This window comes from Salmo salar, unplaced genomic scaffold, assembly GCF_905237065.1.
Source record: "Salmo salar unplaced genomic scaffold, Ssal_v3.1, whole genome shotgun sequence".
In the NCBI taxonomy this organism is placed as follows: domain Eukaryota; kingdom Metazoa; phylum Chordata; class Actinopteri; order Salmoniformes; family Salmonidae; genus Salmo; species Salmo salar.
Window position 1 is genome coordinate 218,483 of NW_025548782.1, and position 18,168 is coordinate 236,650.

At 37.4% G+C, this 18,168-nt stretch overlaps 1 protein-coding gene and 1 long non-coding RNA gene across 2 annotated transcripts; both read right to left on the minus strand.

Annotated features, from left to right (window-relative positions):
• Window positions 1-4,099: 4,099 nt before the first annotated feature.
• On the minus strand, window positions 4,100-5,265 carry LOC123723942 (zinc finger protein with KRAB and SCAN domains 1-like). Its single transcript, XM_045712750.1, is given in 1 exon segment — window positions 4,100-5,265. A coding segment is annotated over 1 exon segment (663 nt). The 5' UTR covers window positions 5,106-5,265; the 3' UTR covers window positions 4,100-4,442.
• Window positions 5,266-6,688: 1,423 nt separating this feature from the next.
• Window positions 6,689-9,593, minus strand: LOC123733288 (uncharacterized). The gene is made up of 2 exons (XR_006763723.1): window positions 9,495-9,593; window positions 6,689-7,684 (listed from the first exon to the last, which is right to left on the minus strand). It is a non-coding gene; the product is annotated as an uncharacterized lncRNA (long non-coding RNA).
• Between the last annotated feature and the right edge of the window lie 8,575 nt (window positions 9,594-18,168).

Here is an 18,168-nt window from a genome sequence, read left to right on the forward strand (position 1 = left end):
CAACAGGAAAAGTTTAAAAATCCCTGGAGGACTTCATGGACAATTCATACCGTACAAAAATATATTCAAGTGTAGAATGCCCTTTTAAAAATCACACATTAGTTCAACAACTGCAGAGTTTGTGTCCCTGTTTTATAAGATAGTACTCACTGTATTTACTGGTGTTAATCAGATCAATGTCCCTGTTTTATTAGATAGTAATCACTGTATTTACTGGTGTTAATCAGATCAATGTCCCTGTTTTATTAGATAGTACTCACTGTATTTACTGGTGTTAATCAGATCAATGTCCCTGTTTTATTAGATAGTACTCACTGTTTTTACTGGTGTTAATCAGATCAATGTCCCTGTTTTATTAGATAGTACTCACTGTATTTACTGGTGTTAATCAGATCAATGTCCCTGTTTTATTAGATAGTACTCACTGTATTTACTAGTGTTAATCAGTTCTCCAGTCTTCTCTTCTTCGTCCTCCTCTAATGTGACAGTAATCTCCCCCTCTTCATCTTTCACTCCAAAAACTGCATCTTCCTCCTTTTCTTTCACAGTAACATCCTCCTCCTCTTTCACTCTGAAGGCGTCTTCCTCTTCTTTCACTGAAACGTCTTTCTCTTCTTCTTTCACGGTAACAGCCTCACCCTCTACTTGTTTTTGTATTGTAACAGCCTCCTCTTCCTCCTCCTCTTTCACGAGAGCTTCTTTCTCCGTCCAACAGCCCTCTTCTTTAGCAGGAGGAGAGTAACTTAGTGAGCGCATGGTCGGGGATGTTAGCTAGCTAGGCTAGTGCTAACTTAACCAGCCAGCTAGTTGACTTACAACGTAAATATTAAATTAAATGGGGTAGCTAGTTGTTTACACATAAGTATGTTTAAATCACAGTTACAGTTAAACCAGGAAAGTGTCTAAAGAACTTGAATGTTCAGACTTTGTCGGCTAGCGAGCTACCGAGGTGGCTGCAGTTGTTGAAGAAGCGTTCCGTCCACTAGATTATACGTCACACTAGAAACATCGCCTGAAAGACACATATCGCCATCTGCTGTCTGGAGGGAGGAAACGCAGTTGAGGAGGGAAAACTATTTTTATTCTTCATTGAATTATAATATTATAAAGCAGTTTAGGGAAACGTTTTTTTCTCTCCATTAAATATGAATATTATATCAACAAGTACAAAGAGCAACAAGTGTTTGATTAGTTCAGATTTTTATGAGAATTTAAAACAAACTCTACATCTACTCCACATCTGTATTTCTGATTCAGTGAAATAACTAGATATCAAAATAAGCACCTAGTTATTGGTACCCTTGATAATGATGAGCAAAAATTACTGTATGAAATAAATAAATTAACTTTACCCACTACCAGGATATTTTTGCCAAAAACCTGGTTACCTCTCTGCTAGGAGGCTGAGACTTGGCCATAAGGGGATCTTCCAGCAAGACACATCAACATCCACAAAGAAATGGTTAATTGGGTACAAAATCAACATTTTTAATGGCCATCTCAGTCTTCGGACTTGAACTCCAATGAAAACCTGTGGTTTGAATTGAACAGGGCAGTCCACAAGCGCAGACAAAATAAATCAAGGACATGGAGAGATTCTGTATGGAGGAAGGGTCTAAGATCCCACCCAATGTGTTCTCTAATCTCATTAAACATTTCAGTGTCATTATCCTCCCAAGGGGAGGGTGCTGGAGTATTGAAAACATGGGAGGCAATAATTCAGACCCCAACCTTTTGAGAATTACATTTTAAACTAAATCTCTTTCTCTGAGCAATTGTATTAGTATAAAATAATATAATTTCCTTTTTTTGTGTTGGTGTAACAATACATCATGTAGATGTATATAATGAACAGACTAGGTCTATACTGCTCCTACATGGTGTAACAATACATCATGTAGATGTATATAATGAACAGACTAGGTCTATACTGCTCCTACATGGTGTAACAATACATCATGTAGATGTATATAATGAACAGACTAGGTCTATACTGCTCCTACATGGTGTAACAATACATCATGTAGATGTATATAATGAACAGACTAGGTCTATACTGCTCCTACATGGTGTAACAATACATCATGTAGATGTATATAATGAACAGACTAGGTCTATACTGCTCCTACGTGGTGTAACAATACATCATGTAGATATATATAATGAACAGACTAGGTCTATACTGCTCCTACATGGTGTAACAATACATAATGTAGAAGTATATAATGAACAGACTAGGTTCTATCCTATTCTACTGTATCTGTCTATGTATTACTCATCTCATATGTATATACTGTATTCTATCCTTTTCTACTGTATCTCTCTATGCATTACTCATCTCATATGTATATACTGTATTCTATCCTATTCTACTGTATCTTAGTCTATGTATTACTCATCTCATATGTATATACTGTATTCTATACTATTCTACTGTATCTTAGTCTATGTATTACTCATCTCATATGTATATACTGTCTTCTATACTATTCTACTGTATCTGTCTATGTATTACTCATCTCATATGTATATACTGTATTCTATACTATTCTACTGTATTTTAGTCTATGCCACTCTGACATTGCTCGTCCAAATATTTATATATTCTTAATTCCATTCCTTTACTTTAGATGTGTGTATTTGTTGTGAAGTTGTTACATATTATTGCACTGTTGTCCTTGAGTGGTCCAGCCAGAGCCCGGACTTGAACCCGATCAAACATCTCTGGAGAGACCTGAAAATAGTTGTGCAGCGATGCTCCCCATCCAACCTGACAGAGCTTGAGAGGATCTGCAGAGAAGAATGGAAGAAACTACCCAAATACAGGTGTGCCAAGCTTCTAGTGTCATACCCAAGAAGACTCAAGGCTGTAATCGCTGCCAAAGGTGTTTCAACAAAGTACTGAGTTAAGGGTCTGAACACTTATGTAAATGTAGGATTGGGCCGTTGTCATCAAACTTCCATGATTAGTAAGAATTAGGGTAGATTTATAGGACTATTGTTTTTATGATTCATACATACTTTCCTAACCCAAAAATGTACCTAAATAATCTACAAGATCAGAGTATTTTTAAATCTACCAGTTGGTGTTGAAACAGAGACGAATGATGACTTTCTTGAATTGATCCCTAGTTTCTGACTCCGTGTATTCTATTGAGTCCGTCAACAAAATTAGAATGAAAAGGTATTTAAAGGCACAACATTCTAATTAAAGGTATTACCGTATTTAAAAGAATGGCTTAAGATGAAATGGACTCTAAACCCTATTGAATGAAAACTCCATGACAAAATCTGTTGGCCAACAACTGTGAGGGTTTTCAGCCAGGTATCAACACATGCAGAGTGTGAGTAAGCAAGACATACATTCCTAAATGGGGATCGGCCCCAGTCTCCTGGTAAAACACCAGAACCCTCCCCCTACAGCATTTATGTTCATTTTGAGAAAGTAGCACTACAGTCTCCAGGTAAAAAACTACTTTTGGGTAAAAATAGACGCGACACCTGTCTATGAATTTGAGAGGTTACATTGATGCTCCAGATACTCAACTAGTCTAAAGCAGACCAGTTTTATTGCTTCTTTAATCATAACAACAGTTTTCAGCTGTGCTAACATAATTGCAAAAGGGTTTTCTAATGATCAATTAGCCTTTTAAAATGATAAACTTGGATTAACTAACACAACGTGCCATAGGAACACAGGAGAGATGGTTGCTGATAATGGGCCTCTGTACGCCTATGTAGATATTCCATTAATAATCATCTGTTTCCAGCTACAATAGTCATTTACAACATTAACAATGTCTACACTGTATTTCAGATCAATTTGATGTTATTTTAATGGACAAAAAATTGCTTTCTTTTAAAAACAAGGTTATTTCTAAGTGACCCCAAACTGTTGAACGGTAGTGTACATCTACATCCTCCCATGTTGCTGAACCACTGATCAATAACTCCCTATTACAGGAAAAAACACAATTTCCATTGGTTGTTAGTACTGTACTGACCTCTCGTCCTCTGTCTCTCTCGTACTCTGCCTTGTATATTTATCTTCAAAATATTCTTATAGTCCCAACATAGAACCAAATAGACTTCCCAAAAATAATATGGCATTTACTTTATTTCACATTTATTTAATCAGATATGTCAATTGAGAACCAATACGCATTTACAATGACAATCTGAATGAAGAAATACTAATATCAATCTATTTAATAATTAACATGTTTGAAATATCCCAATGATATAGTGAACAACATTTAGGGGTTTACACTTGCATTCAATCAATCTTAAGTTCATAATCAAAACATTTTTTTTACTCTTTTAATCCGATTTTCGACATGATCATGTCTTGAGCTGGAAAAAACATGTAGACCTATTTTTCAGTATGATTTCATTCATACAATATTATTTAATGTAGAATGAACAAAAACACAATTTCTCAATCAAAAACATAAGTCAGAACACAGCCTCTCTATTCTCTCATGTGATTTCAGGTCCTCTGACTGGGAAAATGTCTTTCCACAATGAGAGCAGTGGTATGTCTTCTCCTCCTGTGTATGTGTATGTATTCTTTCATGCTCTTTCAGGTACCTTAACCGGGTAAATCTCTTTCCACTGTGGGAGCAGTGGTAAGGCTTTTCTCCTGTGTGTATTCTCTCAAGCTCCTTCAGGCTCCCTAACTGGGTGCAACTCTTTCCACTGTGGGAGCAGTGGTAAGGCTTTTCTCCTGTGTGTATTCTCTCATGCTCCTTCAGGCTCCCTAACTGGGTGCAACTCTTTCCACAATGGGAACATTGGAAAGGCTTTTCTCCTGTGTGTGTTCTCTCATGCCTTTCCACGCTCCCTAACCACCTAAAACTCTTTCCGCACAAGGAGCAGTGGTAAGGCTTCTCTCCAGTGTGTATTCTCTTATGTGTTCTCAGGCTCCCTTACTGAGTAAAACTCTTTCCACACTGGGAGCAGTGATGTTGTCCTGCTGGTTTGGACATCTCAGGGTCTGGTTCCTCTGAAGAACTCTTCCTGCTGTCAGAAGGAGAGTCTGGTCTCTCTCCTGTCAAAGACAAACAGATTATATAATTAATTAAACAGAGACCTGAATGAAACATGATAAAACTTCCTATGATGTTTAATCTCGACTAGATTCCTCAATCACCTGAAGTCAGTTTTCACAAGTATTATTAAACCCACTTCAAAATGCAGGTCTCTGGTGCTTCTTAGGATGTCCAGGCAGGTGATTCACTTCTAACCGAAGTCTTGCAGGTGTTTACATGGTTTTCACATCTGCCAGGTCATCGAAAAATCAAATTTCAGTACGAGTGTATATATATATATTTTTTTTTTGTACTTTTACACCTTTTTCTCACCAATTTCATGATATCCAATTGCAACTCCCCTACGGACTCCGGGGAGAGGCGAAGGTCGAGCCATGTGTCCTCTGAAACACGACCCTGCCAAGCCGCACTGCACATCTTGACACACTGCTCGTTTAACCCGGAAGACAGCCACACCAATGCGTCGGAGGAAACACTGTCCAGCTGGCGACCGAAGTCAGCGTGCATGCTGACCACCACAAGGAGTCGCTAGATCACAATGGGACAAGGACGTCCCGGCCAGCCAAACCCTCCCCAAACATAACGCTTTGTATTCAGGATATAAAGTTTGTTTCTTTGCCACATTCTTTTGTAGTATTACTTTAGTGCCAACAGCCTCTCTATTCTCTCATGTGATTTCAGGTCCTCTGACTGGGAATGCTTCCTTCTTTTCACTCTGTCATTTAGGTTAGTATTGTGGAGTAACTACAATGTTGTTGATCCATCCGCAGTTTTCTCATATCACAACCATTAAACACTAACTATTTTAAAGTCACCATTAGCCTCATGGTGAAATCTCTGAGAGGTTTCCTTCCTCTCCAGCAACTGAGTTAGTGACTGGGTATATTGATACACCATCTAAAGTGTAATTAATAACTTCACCATGCTCAAAGGGATATTCAATGTCTGCTTTTTTTTACCCATCCAGCAATACATGCCCTTCTTTGCGAGGCGTTGGAAAACCTCCCTGGTCTTTGTGGTTGAATCTGTGTTTGAAATTCACTGCTCAACTGAGAGACAATACAGATAATTGTATGTGTGGGGAACAGAGATGAGGTATTCATTCAAATATCATGTTAAACACTATTATTGCACACAGTGAGTCCATGCAACTTATGTGACTTGTTAAGCAAAATCTTTACTCCTGAACTTATTTAGGCTTTTAATTAAATGTGTAAACATTTCCAAAAACATAATTCCACTTTGACATTATGGGGTATTGAATCCATTTAACCCCAGTATCTCTACTTGCACATTCATCTTCTGCACATCCTACCATTCCAGTGTTTAATTGCTATATTGTAATTACTTCGCCACCATGGCCTATTTATTGCCTAACCTCTCTTATCCTACCTCATTTACACATGCTGTATATAGATTTTTCTACTGTATAATTGATTGTATGTTTGTTTTACTCCATGTGTAACTCTGTGTTGTTGTATGTGTCGAATTGCTATGCTTTATCTTGGCCAGGTCGCAGTTGCAAATGAGAACTTGTTCTCAACTGGCCTACCTGGTTAAATAAAGGTGAAATAAAAATAAATAAAAATATTTTTTAAATTTAGGCTGTAACACAACGAAATGTGGGACAAGTCAAGGGGTGTGAATACTTTCTGAAGGCACTGTATATATAAAACTCCCCCCACACAGCAATCTAATAGCATCAGTAAAATCTGTTGAAATTAAACCACAGATAAATATACCTAACATAGTACATCTATTAAACAATTCATCACAACACATACATCAGAAATAGTTACACATTATAGAGATCCATTCATGGATGTACAGGTCTGTTGGATAAACGTTCAGAAATGTCCACTGCTGATTTTTTCCAGGCGTCCATAGCGGACACCCTGGCCCTATGAATCCTGGCCGTGGACAAATTCTCAGTCAGAAACACAAGTCAGAACACAGCCTCTCTATTCTCTCGTGTGATTTCAGGTCCTCTGACTGGGAAAATGTCTTTTCACAATGAGAACAGTGGTATGTCTTCTCCTCCTGTGTATTAGTATGTTGGAAAGGCTTTTCTCCTGTGTGTTTTCTCGCATGCTTTTTCAAGCTCCCCGACCACCTAAAACTCTTTTCACATCGGGAACATTGGAAAGGCTTTTCTCCTGTGTGTTTTCTCGCATGCTTTTTCAAGCTCCCCGACCACCTAAAACTCTTTTCACACTGGGAACATTGGAAAGGCTTTTCTCCTGTGTGTATTCTCTCATGCGTTTTCAGGCTCACTAACCACCTAAAACTGTTTCCACAGTGAGAACAGTGATAAGGTTTCTCTCCCGTGTGTATTCTCTCATGCTTTTTCAGGACCCATAACCACCTAAAACTGTTTCCACAGTGGGAACAGTGATAAGGCTTCTCTCCCGTGTGTGTTCTCTCATGTCCAACCAGGGCCCCTAACTGAGTAAAATTCTTTCCACAGTGGGAACAGTGGTAGGGCTTTTCTCCTGTATGTGTTCTCTCATGCATTTTCAGGCTCCCTAACCACCTAAAACTCTTTCCACAGTGGGAGCAGTGGTGTTGGTTAGGCGTCTCTGGGTCTGTTTCCCCTGAGGAACTCTTCCTGCTGTCAGAGTCTGGTCTCTCTCCTGCCAAAGACAAACAGAGTATCTAGTTAAACAGAGACCTGAATGAAACCTGCATTAAATAAAAATGTCTTCCTATGAGGTTTAATCTAGACTAGATCCCTCAATACCCTGAGGTCAGTTTTCACAACATTACATCATTAATAATAAACTTGGTGACGGTGAGATTTAAAAACAAATGATGAAGAGCTCCAAATCTAATCTCTCAGGGAATGTCATGTTTATAGGCTGATCAGAGCTCTATAATAATACATAATGTCATGTTTATAGGCTGATCAGAGCTCTATAATAATAGATAATGTCATGTTTATAGGCTGATCAGAGCTCTATAATAATAGATAATGTCATGTTTATAGGCTGAGCAGAGCTCTATAATAATAGATAATGTCATGTTTATAGGCTGAGCAGAGCTCTATAATAATAGATAATGTCATGTTTATAGGCTGATCAGAGCTCTATAATAATAGATAATGTCATGTTTATAGGCTGATCAGAGCTCTATAATAATATATATTACTATTCCAGTCAGTGTTATAGGCTGCAGTTGATCCATTGTTAATAACGTTTTGTTGGTGTCCCACTTCATCTCTAAAGTAATAATGGACATTACTATCTCTCTAAATTATATTTTTTTGTTTAGCCACACCTTTCCTTCAAAATTGTTATTTTGAAGACTTACAAACTGTCCTTTTGCTATTATGTTCAGTCTCCCCAAAACACTTGTCCTTTTGCTAATATTTTCAGTCTCCCCAAAACGCTTGTCCTTTTGCTAATATGTTCAGTCTCCCCATAACACGTGTCCATTTCATTTCAATAATGCTTCTTATTGTAACGGGCGTCGTATAGAGGGGACCAAAACGCAGCGTGTTGAGTGTTCATTATTATATTTATTTACTCAAAACACTAATGACAAAATAACAAAAGGAAATTATCAACTTACAGTTCTGTCAGGTACAGAGACTAAACAGAATGCAACTGCCCACAAAAACCCAGGAAGAAAAACCCCTACTTAAATATGATCTCCAATCAGAGGCAACGAGGACCAGCTGCCTCCAATTGGAGATCAACCCCCAAAAAACATAGAAATAGAAAACCTAGAACTAACACATAGAAATAGAAAACATAGAAAAACACAAAACACCGCCTGTCAAACCCTGACCTACTCTACCATAGAAAATAACCAGTTACTATGGTCAGGACGTGACACTTATTTTATGTATTTCTCCAACATTATTTAGAAATCTGCTTTTTGCGGGTATACACACTCTACGCAAGGCCTACAATGGACACACGTCAAAAATTTCATTTATAACATGTTTGCCATTCTGTGAGACAATTAAGTTGTGATTTTGTGGTGGGGGGACTCTGATGGTATACACATGTTACAGTTAAGTAATAAGGCCAGAGGAAGTGTGGTATATGGCCAATATAGCACGGTTAAAGACTGTTCTTAAGCACGACTCAACACAGAGTGCCCGGATACAGAACTTAGCCGTGGTATATTGGCCATCTATCACAAACCCCTGAGGTGTCTTATTGCTATTATAAACATGTTACCAACATAATTAGAACAGTAAAAATACATGACATACCCGTGGTATACGGCCTGATATACCACGGCTGTCAGCCAATCAGCATTCAGTGCTTTAATCATCCATTTTAAAATGTAGCTTTAACATTATATTATAACATGAATTCCTATAGTACAGAACAACATCTTCAAGTATAGAATTTCAGTAGCATGCTGCTTTAAAACAACACGTTCGTTCAAAACCTTTGGAGAGTTAGAGCCCGTTTTTAAGACAGTACTTACTGATGGTAATCAGATCTCCTGACTCCTCTGTCAATATGACCGTTATCTCTCCCTCTTTCTCCTCCTTCACTCCAAAAACTACATCCTCCTTTCTCTTCCTCCTCTTCTTTTACTGTAACATCCTCCTCCTCTTTCACTCTGAACGCGTCTTCCTCTTCTTTCACTGAAACGTCTTTCTCTTCTTCTTTCACAGTAACAGTCTCACCCTCTACTTCTTGTTTTACTGTGACATCCTCCTCTTCCTTCTCCTCTTTCACGACAATGTTCAGCCCCAGAGCTTCTTTCTCCGTCCAGCAGACCTCCTCTTCTTTAACAGGAGGGGAGTAGTTTAGGGAGCTCATGTTCAGACCTCTTCTTTAGCAGGCGAGGAATACATCAGTGAGTTCATGGTCGGGGATGTTAGCTAGCTAGCTAGTTAGCATGAGCGACTAGTTTAGTGCTAGGCTAACTTATCAAGCCAGCTAGTTGACTAACAATGTACCTATAACATTTTAATGGTGTCTATTAACTAGATGTCAGAAGTATATTTAAAACACAGAGGCAAATATGCACAGAAACAGTCTAAATGTTTCGGCTGTAGGCTACCAAGGTGGCTGACTCGTTGTTGTTGATCCGTTCCGTCCACTAGATTATACGTCACGCTGCAGCATCGCCTGAAAGACGCACATCGCCGTCTGCTGACTGGAGGGAAATGCAGTTAAGATTGTTGTTTTTTTTGCACACAAATTTATTTTTCATTCCTTTCATGAAATAATAATATTATATTGAGACGTTCAAATAGAGCACTGCATATTTTAAGTGAGAATTTAAAACATACTATCATTCACATCTGTATTTAAGGCAGTTTCATATTCATTCATTTAAAGAAACCCACTGGTCACACTGGTTGAATTATCTGTCAGACTAGGAACTCCGCAGCCTAGTTGAACAGTGATCTATGTTCTATGAACGCTGCTGGGAGCAAACTGGAGAGTAGCTACAGGAAAACAAACCTAACTGCATGTCCAGGCCCTGGTATCTGTATTTAAGGCAGTTTCATATTCATAATTTTTTTTTTTTTTATTATTATTTATTTATTTTTTATTTTTTTAGTTTACAGTAATGTATTCGCTAACTATTATTTTATTTTTTTTTGTAGTTTTTTAGTTTGCACAGATCTTTATTTAACTTGTTGTAAATAACAGTAACATGCAAAACATAAACATAACATAACATAACAGCCAGAGGGAATCCAAAGAAATTAGAGAAAAAGAAAAAAAACTATTATATCAAATCAAATACAGACATATATCGAATACATTTTTTTGACATATTGTTTTGTATACGTTTTAAAGATTCTACGTACTTTTCCAAATCAGATAAAAAAATTAAGAAAAGGGGCTTTATCTTCATAAATTTTGATTTGTGGATGAAAGATTTTCCTAATAAAATAAAGAGATTTATGACATACTCACGTTCAATTGTGGAATCAGTGTAGTAAAATAATATGTCAAACTTAGTAATATCAATGGTTGTATGCAATTTGCGGCTAAGATATAGTTTTACATCAGTCCAAAACACTTCACTATATAAACAATTACAGAATAAGTGTTCAATAGATTCAGTTTCTAGTTCACAAAAACTGCATTCACTGGTAACGTCAAATATATATTTAGAGATCAAGCTATTACACGGATAGCATCTATGGATTATCTTAAAGGAGATCTCCTTTACTTTATTGGTCACCATAAATCTGTGTGGAGTGAGCCAAGCACGGGCGCCAGTTTACATCAAACGATGAAGCCCAACAAAATATAGCAGAGGGAATAGACTTCCTGTAGAAAATATCCCTTATTAAACGATTGTTGAATTTCGTATCTAGTAGACCAATGCCATTCACCTGAATATCGCTTACAATCGGAGATATTCCAAAATATGCATTATTCTGAAGTAAAGTTTTTATCCCACTAGGTATAGCTTTAATAACAGTGTCATATTCCTTGCTTGAAACCTCAAAGTTGTATATTTCCATAAATTCTCTCTGTGTAAATAGATTGCCACTGTTATTAACCAATTGGCTGACAAGAACAATGTTTTTCGAGAACCATTTATGGTTAAATAACATCTTATTTCTATGTAATATTGACCCATTGTTCCAAATAAAACATTTATGAGGTGAAAAGTTGTGTTTATACAACAAAGCCCATCACATTAAAGCCTGCTTGTGAATAACTGTTGTTGCTGTTGAAAGAAGCGTTCCGTCCACTAGATTATACGTCACACCAACAGCATCGCCTTAAATTCCCAGACCGCCATCTGCTGACTGGAGTGGGTAACGCAGTAGAGTAAAATGTTTATTTTAGTTTCAGACAAGTTTAATTGTAGGAAGCATAAGTTTTTACTCACCAGTGTAACAACACAGTGTGGTTAAAGACTTAGTAAGCTAGTCGTATTCACGATATGGTTACCTATAAGTACAAACAGTTATGTTTTTGTGTTATTACATATTTATTCACTTATTTATGGAAATCTTCTAAACTACCCACAATGCACTATTTCTTAACGTCATATGTATTATGAACTCTATGCTACCGAGTTTGTATGCCAGTGTAACGGTGTAATGCAGTTACATTTAAAAAATGTATTTAACCTTTATTTAACCAGGAAAGCCTGCTAAGGACAAATTATTATTTACAATGACGGCCAAACCCCTGCCAAACCCCGGCCAAACCCTAACCCAGACGATGCTGGGCCACTGTGCGTTGCCCTATGGGACTCCCTGTCACGGCCTGTTATGATACAGCCTAGTTTTGAACCAGGGTCTGTAGTGACGCCTCTAGCACTGAGATGCAGTACCTTAGATCGCTGCTCGTGTGTTTACATTACAGTCAGTGATAAAGGATGTTATTCTGGGTAACCCAATGTGATTCTGGTTAACCCACAGCAGATTTCTGGAGAAATTGGAAATTGAGTGGTCCTGGGATAGAAATGTATAAAGTTGACATTACATCATAAAATCCACCTTTTACATCATAAATTAGCAATTTATGTTTTAGTAACTTATGTTGTTGGTTTGGCCTCTCTTTATATGTTATTTGCCGAATCTCAGTTTTCCATGTGGGTTTTATGCTAAAGTTCCCTCTTTCAAGTTGGTAGCAAACTGGAAAATGCATCTTCTTTAGGAGTGCTATTTATATCCTGATCATTCATCCACACTGCATCTTCTTTAGGAGTGCTATTTATATCCTGATCATTCATCCACACTGCATCTTCTTTAGGAGTGCTATTTATATCCTGATCATTCATCCACACTGCATCTTCTTTAGGAGTGCTATTTATATCCTGATCATTCATCCACACTGCATCTTCTTTAGGAGTGCTATTTATATCCTGATCATTCATCCACACTGCATCTTCTATAGGAGTGCTATTTATATCCTGATCATTCATCCTCACTGCATCTTCTTTAGGAGTGCTATTTATATCCTGATCATTCATCCACACTGCATCTTCTTTAGGAGTGCTATTTATATCCTGTCACTACTGATCATTCATCCACACTGCATCTTCTTTAGGAGTGCTATTAATATCCTGATCATTCATCCACACTGCATCTTCTTTAGGAGTGCTATTTATATCCTGATCATTCATCCACACTGCATCTTCTTTAGGAGTGCTATTTATATCCTGATCATTCATCCACACTGCATCTTCTTTAGGAGTGCTATTTATATCCTGATCATTCATCCACACTGCATCTTCTTTAGGAGTGCTATTTATATCCTGATCATTCATCCACACTGCATCTTCTTTAGGAGTGCTATTTATATCCTGATCATTCATCCACACTGCATCTTCTATAGGAGTGCTATTTATATCCTGATCATTCATCCTCACTGCATCTTCTTTAGGAGTGCTATTTATATCCTGATCATTCATCCACACTGCATCTTCTTTAGGAGTGCTATTTATATCCTGTCACTACTGATCATTCATCCACACTGCATCTTCTTTAGGAGTGCTATTAATATCCTGATCATTCATCCACACTGCATCTTCTTTAGGAGTGCTATTTATATCCTGATCATTCATCCACACTGCATCTTCTTTAGGAGTGCTATTTATATCCTGATCATTCATCCACACTGCATCTTCTATAGGAGTGCTATTTATATCCTGATCATTCATCCACACTGCATCTTCTATAGGAGTGCTATTTATATCCTGTCGACTACTGATCATTCATCCACACTGCATCTTCTTTAGGAGTGCTATTTATATCCTGATGATTCATCCACACTGCATCTTCTTTAGGAGTGCTATTTATATCCTGTCGACTACTGATCATTCATCCACACTGCATCTTCTTTAGGAGTGCTATTTATATCCTGATCATTCATCCACACTGCATCTTCTTTAGGAGTGCTATTTATATCCTGATCATTCATCCACACTGCATCTTCTTCAGGAGTGCTATTTATATCCTGTCACTACTGATCATTCATCCACACTGCATCTTCTTTAGGAGTGCTATTTATATCCTGATCATTCATCCACACTGCATCTTCTTTAGGAGTGCTATTTATATCCTGATCATTCATCCACACTGCATCTTCTTTAGGAGTGCTATTTATATCCTGATCATTCATCCACACTGCATCTTCTTTAGGAGTGCTATTTATATCCTGATCATTCATCCACACTGCATCTTCTTTAGGAGTGCTATTTATATCCTGATCATTCATCCTCACTGCATCTTCTCTAGGAGTGCTATTTATATCCTGATCATTCATCCACACTGCATCTTCTATAGGAGTGCTATTTATATCCTGATCATTCATCCACACTGCATCTTCTATAGGAGTGCTATTTATATCCTGATCATTCATCCACACTGCATCTTCTTTAGGAGTGCTATTTATATCCTGATCATTCATCCACACTGCATCTTCTTTAGGAGTGATATTTATATCCTGTCACTACTGATCATTCATCCACACTGCATCTTCTTTAGGAGTGCTATTTATATCCTGATCATTCATCCACACTGCATCTTCTTTAGGAGTGCTATTTATATCCTGTTGACTACTGATCATTCATCCACACTGCATCTTCTTTAGGAGTGCTATTTATATCCTGATCATTCATCCTCACTGCATCTTCTTTAGGAGTGCTATTTATATCCTGATCATTCATCCACACTGCATCTTCTTTAGGAGTGATATTTATATCCTGTCACTACTGATCATTCATCCACACTGCATCTTCTATAGGAGTGCTATTTATATCCTGATCATTCATCCACACTGCATCTTCTTTAGGAGTGCTATTTATATCCTGATCATTCATCCACACTGCATCTTCTATAGGAGTGCTATTTATATCCTGATCATTCATCCACACTGCATCTTCTTTAGGAGTGCTATTTATATCCTGATCATTCATCCACACTGCATCTTCTTTAGGAGTGCTATTTATATCCTGATCATTCATCCACACTGCATCTTCTATAGGAGTGCTATTTATATCCTGATCATTCATCCACACTGCATCTTCTTTAGGAGTGCTATTTATATCCTGATCATTCATCCACACTGCATCTTCTTTAGGAGTGCTATTTATATCCTGATCATTCATCCACACTGCATCTTCTTTAGGAGTGCTATTTATATCCTGATCATTCATCCACACTGCATCTTCTTTAGGAGTGCTATTTATATCCTGATCATTCATCCACACTGCATCTTCTTTAGGAGTGCTATTTATATCCTGATCATTCATCCACACTGCATCTTCTTTAGGAGTGCTATTTATATCCTGATCATTCATCCACACTGCATCTTCTATAGGAGTGCTATTTATATCCTGATCATTCATCCTCACTGCATCTTCTTTAGGAGTGCTATTTATATCCTGATCATTCATCCACACTGCATCTTCTTTAGGAGTGCTATTTATATCCTGTCACTACTGATCATTCATCCACACTGCATCTTCTTTAGGAGTGCTATTAATATCCTGATCATTCATCCACACTGCATCTTCTTTAGGAGTGCTATTTATATCCTGATCATTCATCCACATTGCATCTTCTTTAGGAGTGCTATTTATATCCTGATCATTCATCCACACTGCATCTTCTTTAGGAGTGCTATTTATATCCTGATCATTCATCCACACTGCATCTTCTTTAGGAGTGCTATTTATATCCTGATCATTCATCCACACTGCATCTTCTTTAGGAGTGCTATTTATATCCTGATCATTCATCCACACTGCATCTTCTATAGGAGTGCTATTTATATCCTGATCATTCATCCTCACTGCATCTTCTTTAGGAGTGCTATTTATATCCTGATCATTCATCCACACTGCATCTTCTTTAGGAGTGCTATTTATATCCTGTCACTACTGATCATTCATCCACACTGCATCTTCTTTAGGAGTGCTATTAATATCCTGATCATTCATCCACACTGCATCTTCTTTAGGAGTGCTATTTATATCCTGATCATTCATCCACACTGCATCTTCTTTAGGAGTGCTATTTATATCCTGATCATTCATCCACACTGCATCTTCTATAGGAGTGCTATTTATATCCTGATCATTCATCCACACTGCATCTTCTATAGGAGTGCTATTTATATCCTGTCGACTACTGATCATTCATCCACACTGCATCTTCTTTAGGAGTGCTATTTATATCCTGATGATTCATCCACACTGCATCTTCTTTAGGAGTGCTATTTATATCCTGTCGACTACTGATCATTCATCCACACTGCATCTTCTTTAGGAGTGCTATTTATATCCTGATCATTCATCCACACTGCATCTTCTTTAGGAGTGCTATTTATATCCTGATCATTCATCCACACTGCATCTTCTTCAGGAGTGCTATTTATATCCTGTCACTACTGATCATTCATCCACACTGCATCTTCTTTAGGAGTGCTATTTATATCCTGATCATTCATCCACACTGTATCTTCTTTAGGAGTGCTATTTATATCCTGATCATTCATCCACACTGCATCTTCTTTAGGAGTGCTATTTATATCCTGATCATTCATCCACACTGCATCTTCTTTAGGAGTGCTATTTATATCCTGATCATTCATCCACACTGCATCTTCTTTAGGAGTGCTATTTATATCCTGATCATTCATCCTCACTGCATCTTCTCTAGGAGTGCTATTTATATCCTGATCATTCATCCACACTGCATCTTCTATAGGAGTGCTATTTATATCCTGATCATTCATCCACACTGCATTTTCTATAGGAGTGCTATTTATATCCTGATCATTCATCCACACTGCATCTTCTTTAGGAGTGCTATTTATATCCTGATCATTCATCCACACTGCATCTTCTTTAGGAGTGATATTTATATCCTGTCACTACTGATCATTCATCCACACTGCATCTTCTTTAGGAGTGCTATTTATATCCTGATCATTCATCCACACTGCATCTTCTTTAGGAGTGCTATTTATATCCTGTTGACTACTGATCATTCATCCACACTGCATCTTCTTTAGGAGTGCTATTTATATCCTGATCATTCATCCTCACTGCATCTTCTTTAGGAGTGCTATTTATATCCTGATCATTCATCCACACTGCATCTTCTTTAGGAGTGATATTTATATCCTGTCACTACTGATCATTCATCCACACTGCATCTTCTATAGGAGTGCTATTTATATCCTGATCATTCATCCACACTGCATCTTCTTTAGGAGTGCTATTTATATCCTGATCATTCATCCACACTGCATCTTCTATAGGAGTGCTATTTATATCCTGATCATTCATCCACACTGCATCTTCTTTAGGAGTGCTATTTATATCCTGATCATTCATCCACACTGCATCTTCTTTAGGAGTGCTATTTATATCCTGATCATTCATCCACACTGCATCTTCTATAGGAGTGCTATTAATATCCTGATCATTCATCCACACTGCATCTTCTTTAGGAGTGCTATTTATATCCTGATCATTCATCCACACTGCATCTTCTTTAGGAGTGCTATTTATATCCTGATCATTCATCCACACTGCATCTTCTTTAGGAGTGCTATTTATATCCTGATCATTCATCCACACTGCATCTTCTTTAGGAGTGCTATTTATATCCTGATCATTCATCCACACTGCATCTTCTTTAGGAGTGCTATTTATATCCTGATCATTCATCCACACTGCATCTTCTTTAGGAGTGCTATTTATATCCTGTCACTGTCATCAATGCAGGTAATTTATGACATGTATAAAGTATGTGTTTTATAAACTCATGAACACCAGCCAGTTTATCAGCCCGGTTCTGTTAGTTTAGGTGGATTATACTTCTTCACCACCAGAGGGGGACATTGAGTAATATTTCAGGTTAATTTGATACATTTTGATACTAAAATGGATGATAGTTTATTCTGATGTTGTGAATATGAGATTACACATGGAAACTATGTATTTATTTTATTATAGTAAATTATGAATTATTAGGAACTGTTAAATCCACTATATGATCATAATAACTTTGACAGACATCTTGATTGTTTTTGTTAGTATATTATAGGGCAGATTTATGGAGAATTGCTATGGGAGTGCTATTTATATCCCGTCACTACTGATCATTCATCCATACTGTGTGTGTCCCATCATTTCAGCTTTGGAAATAAATGAA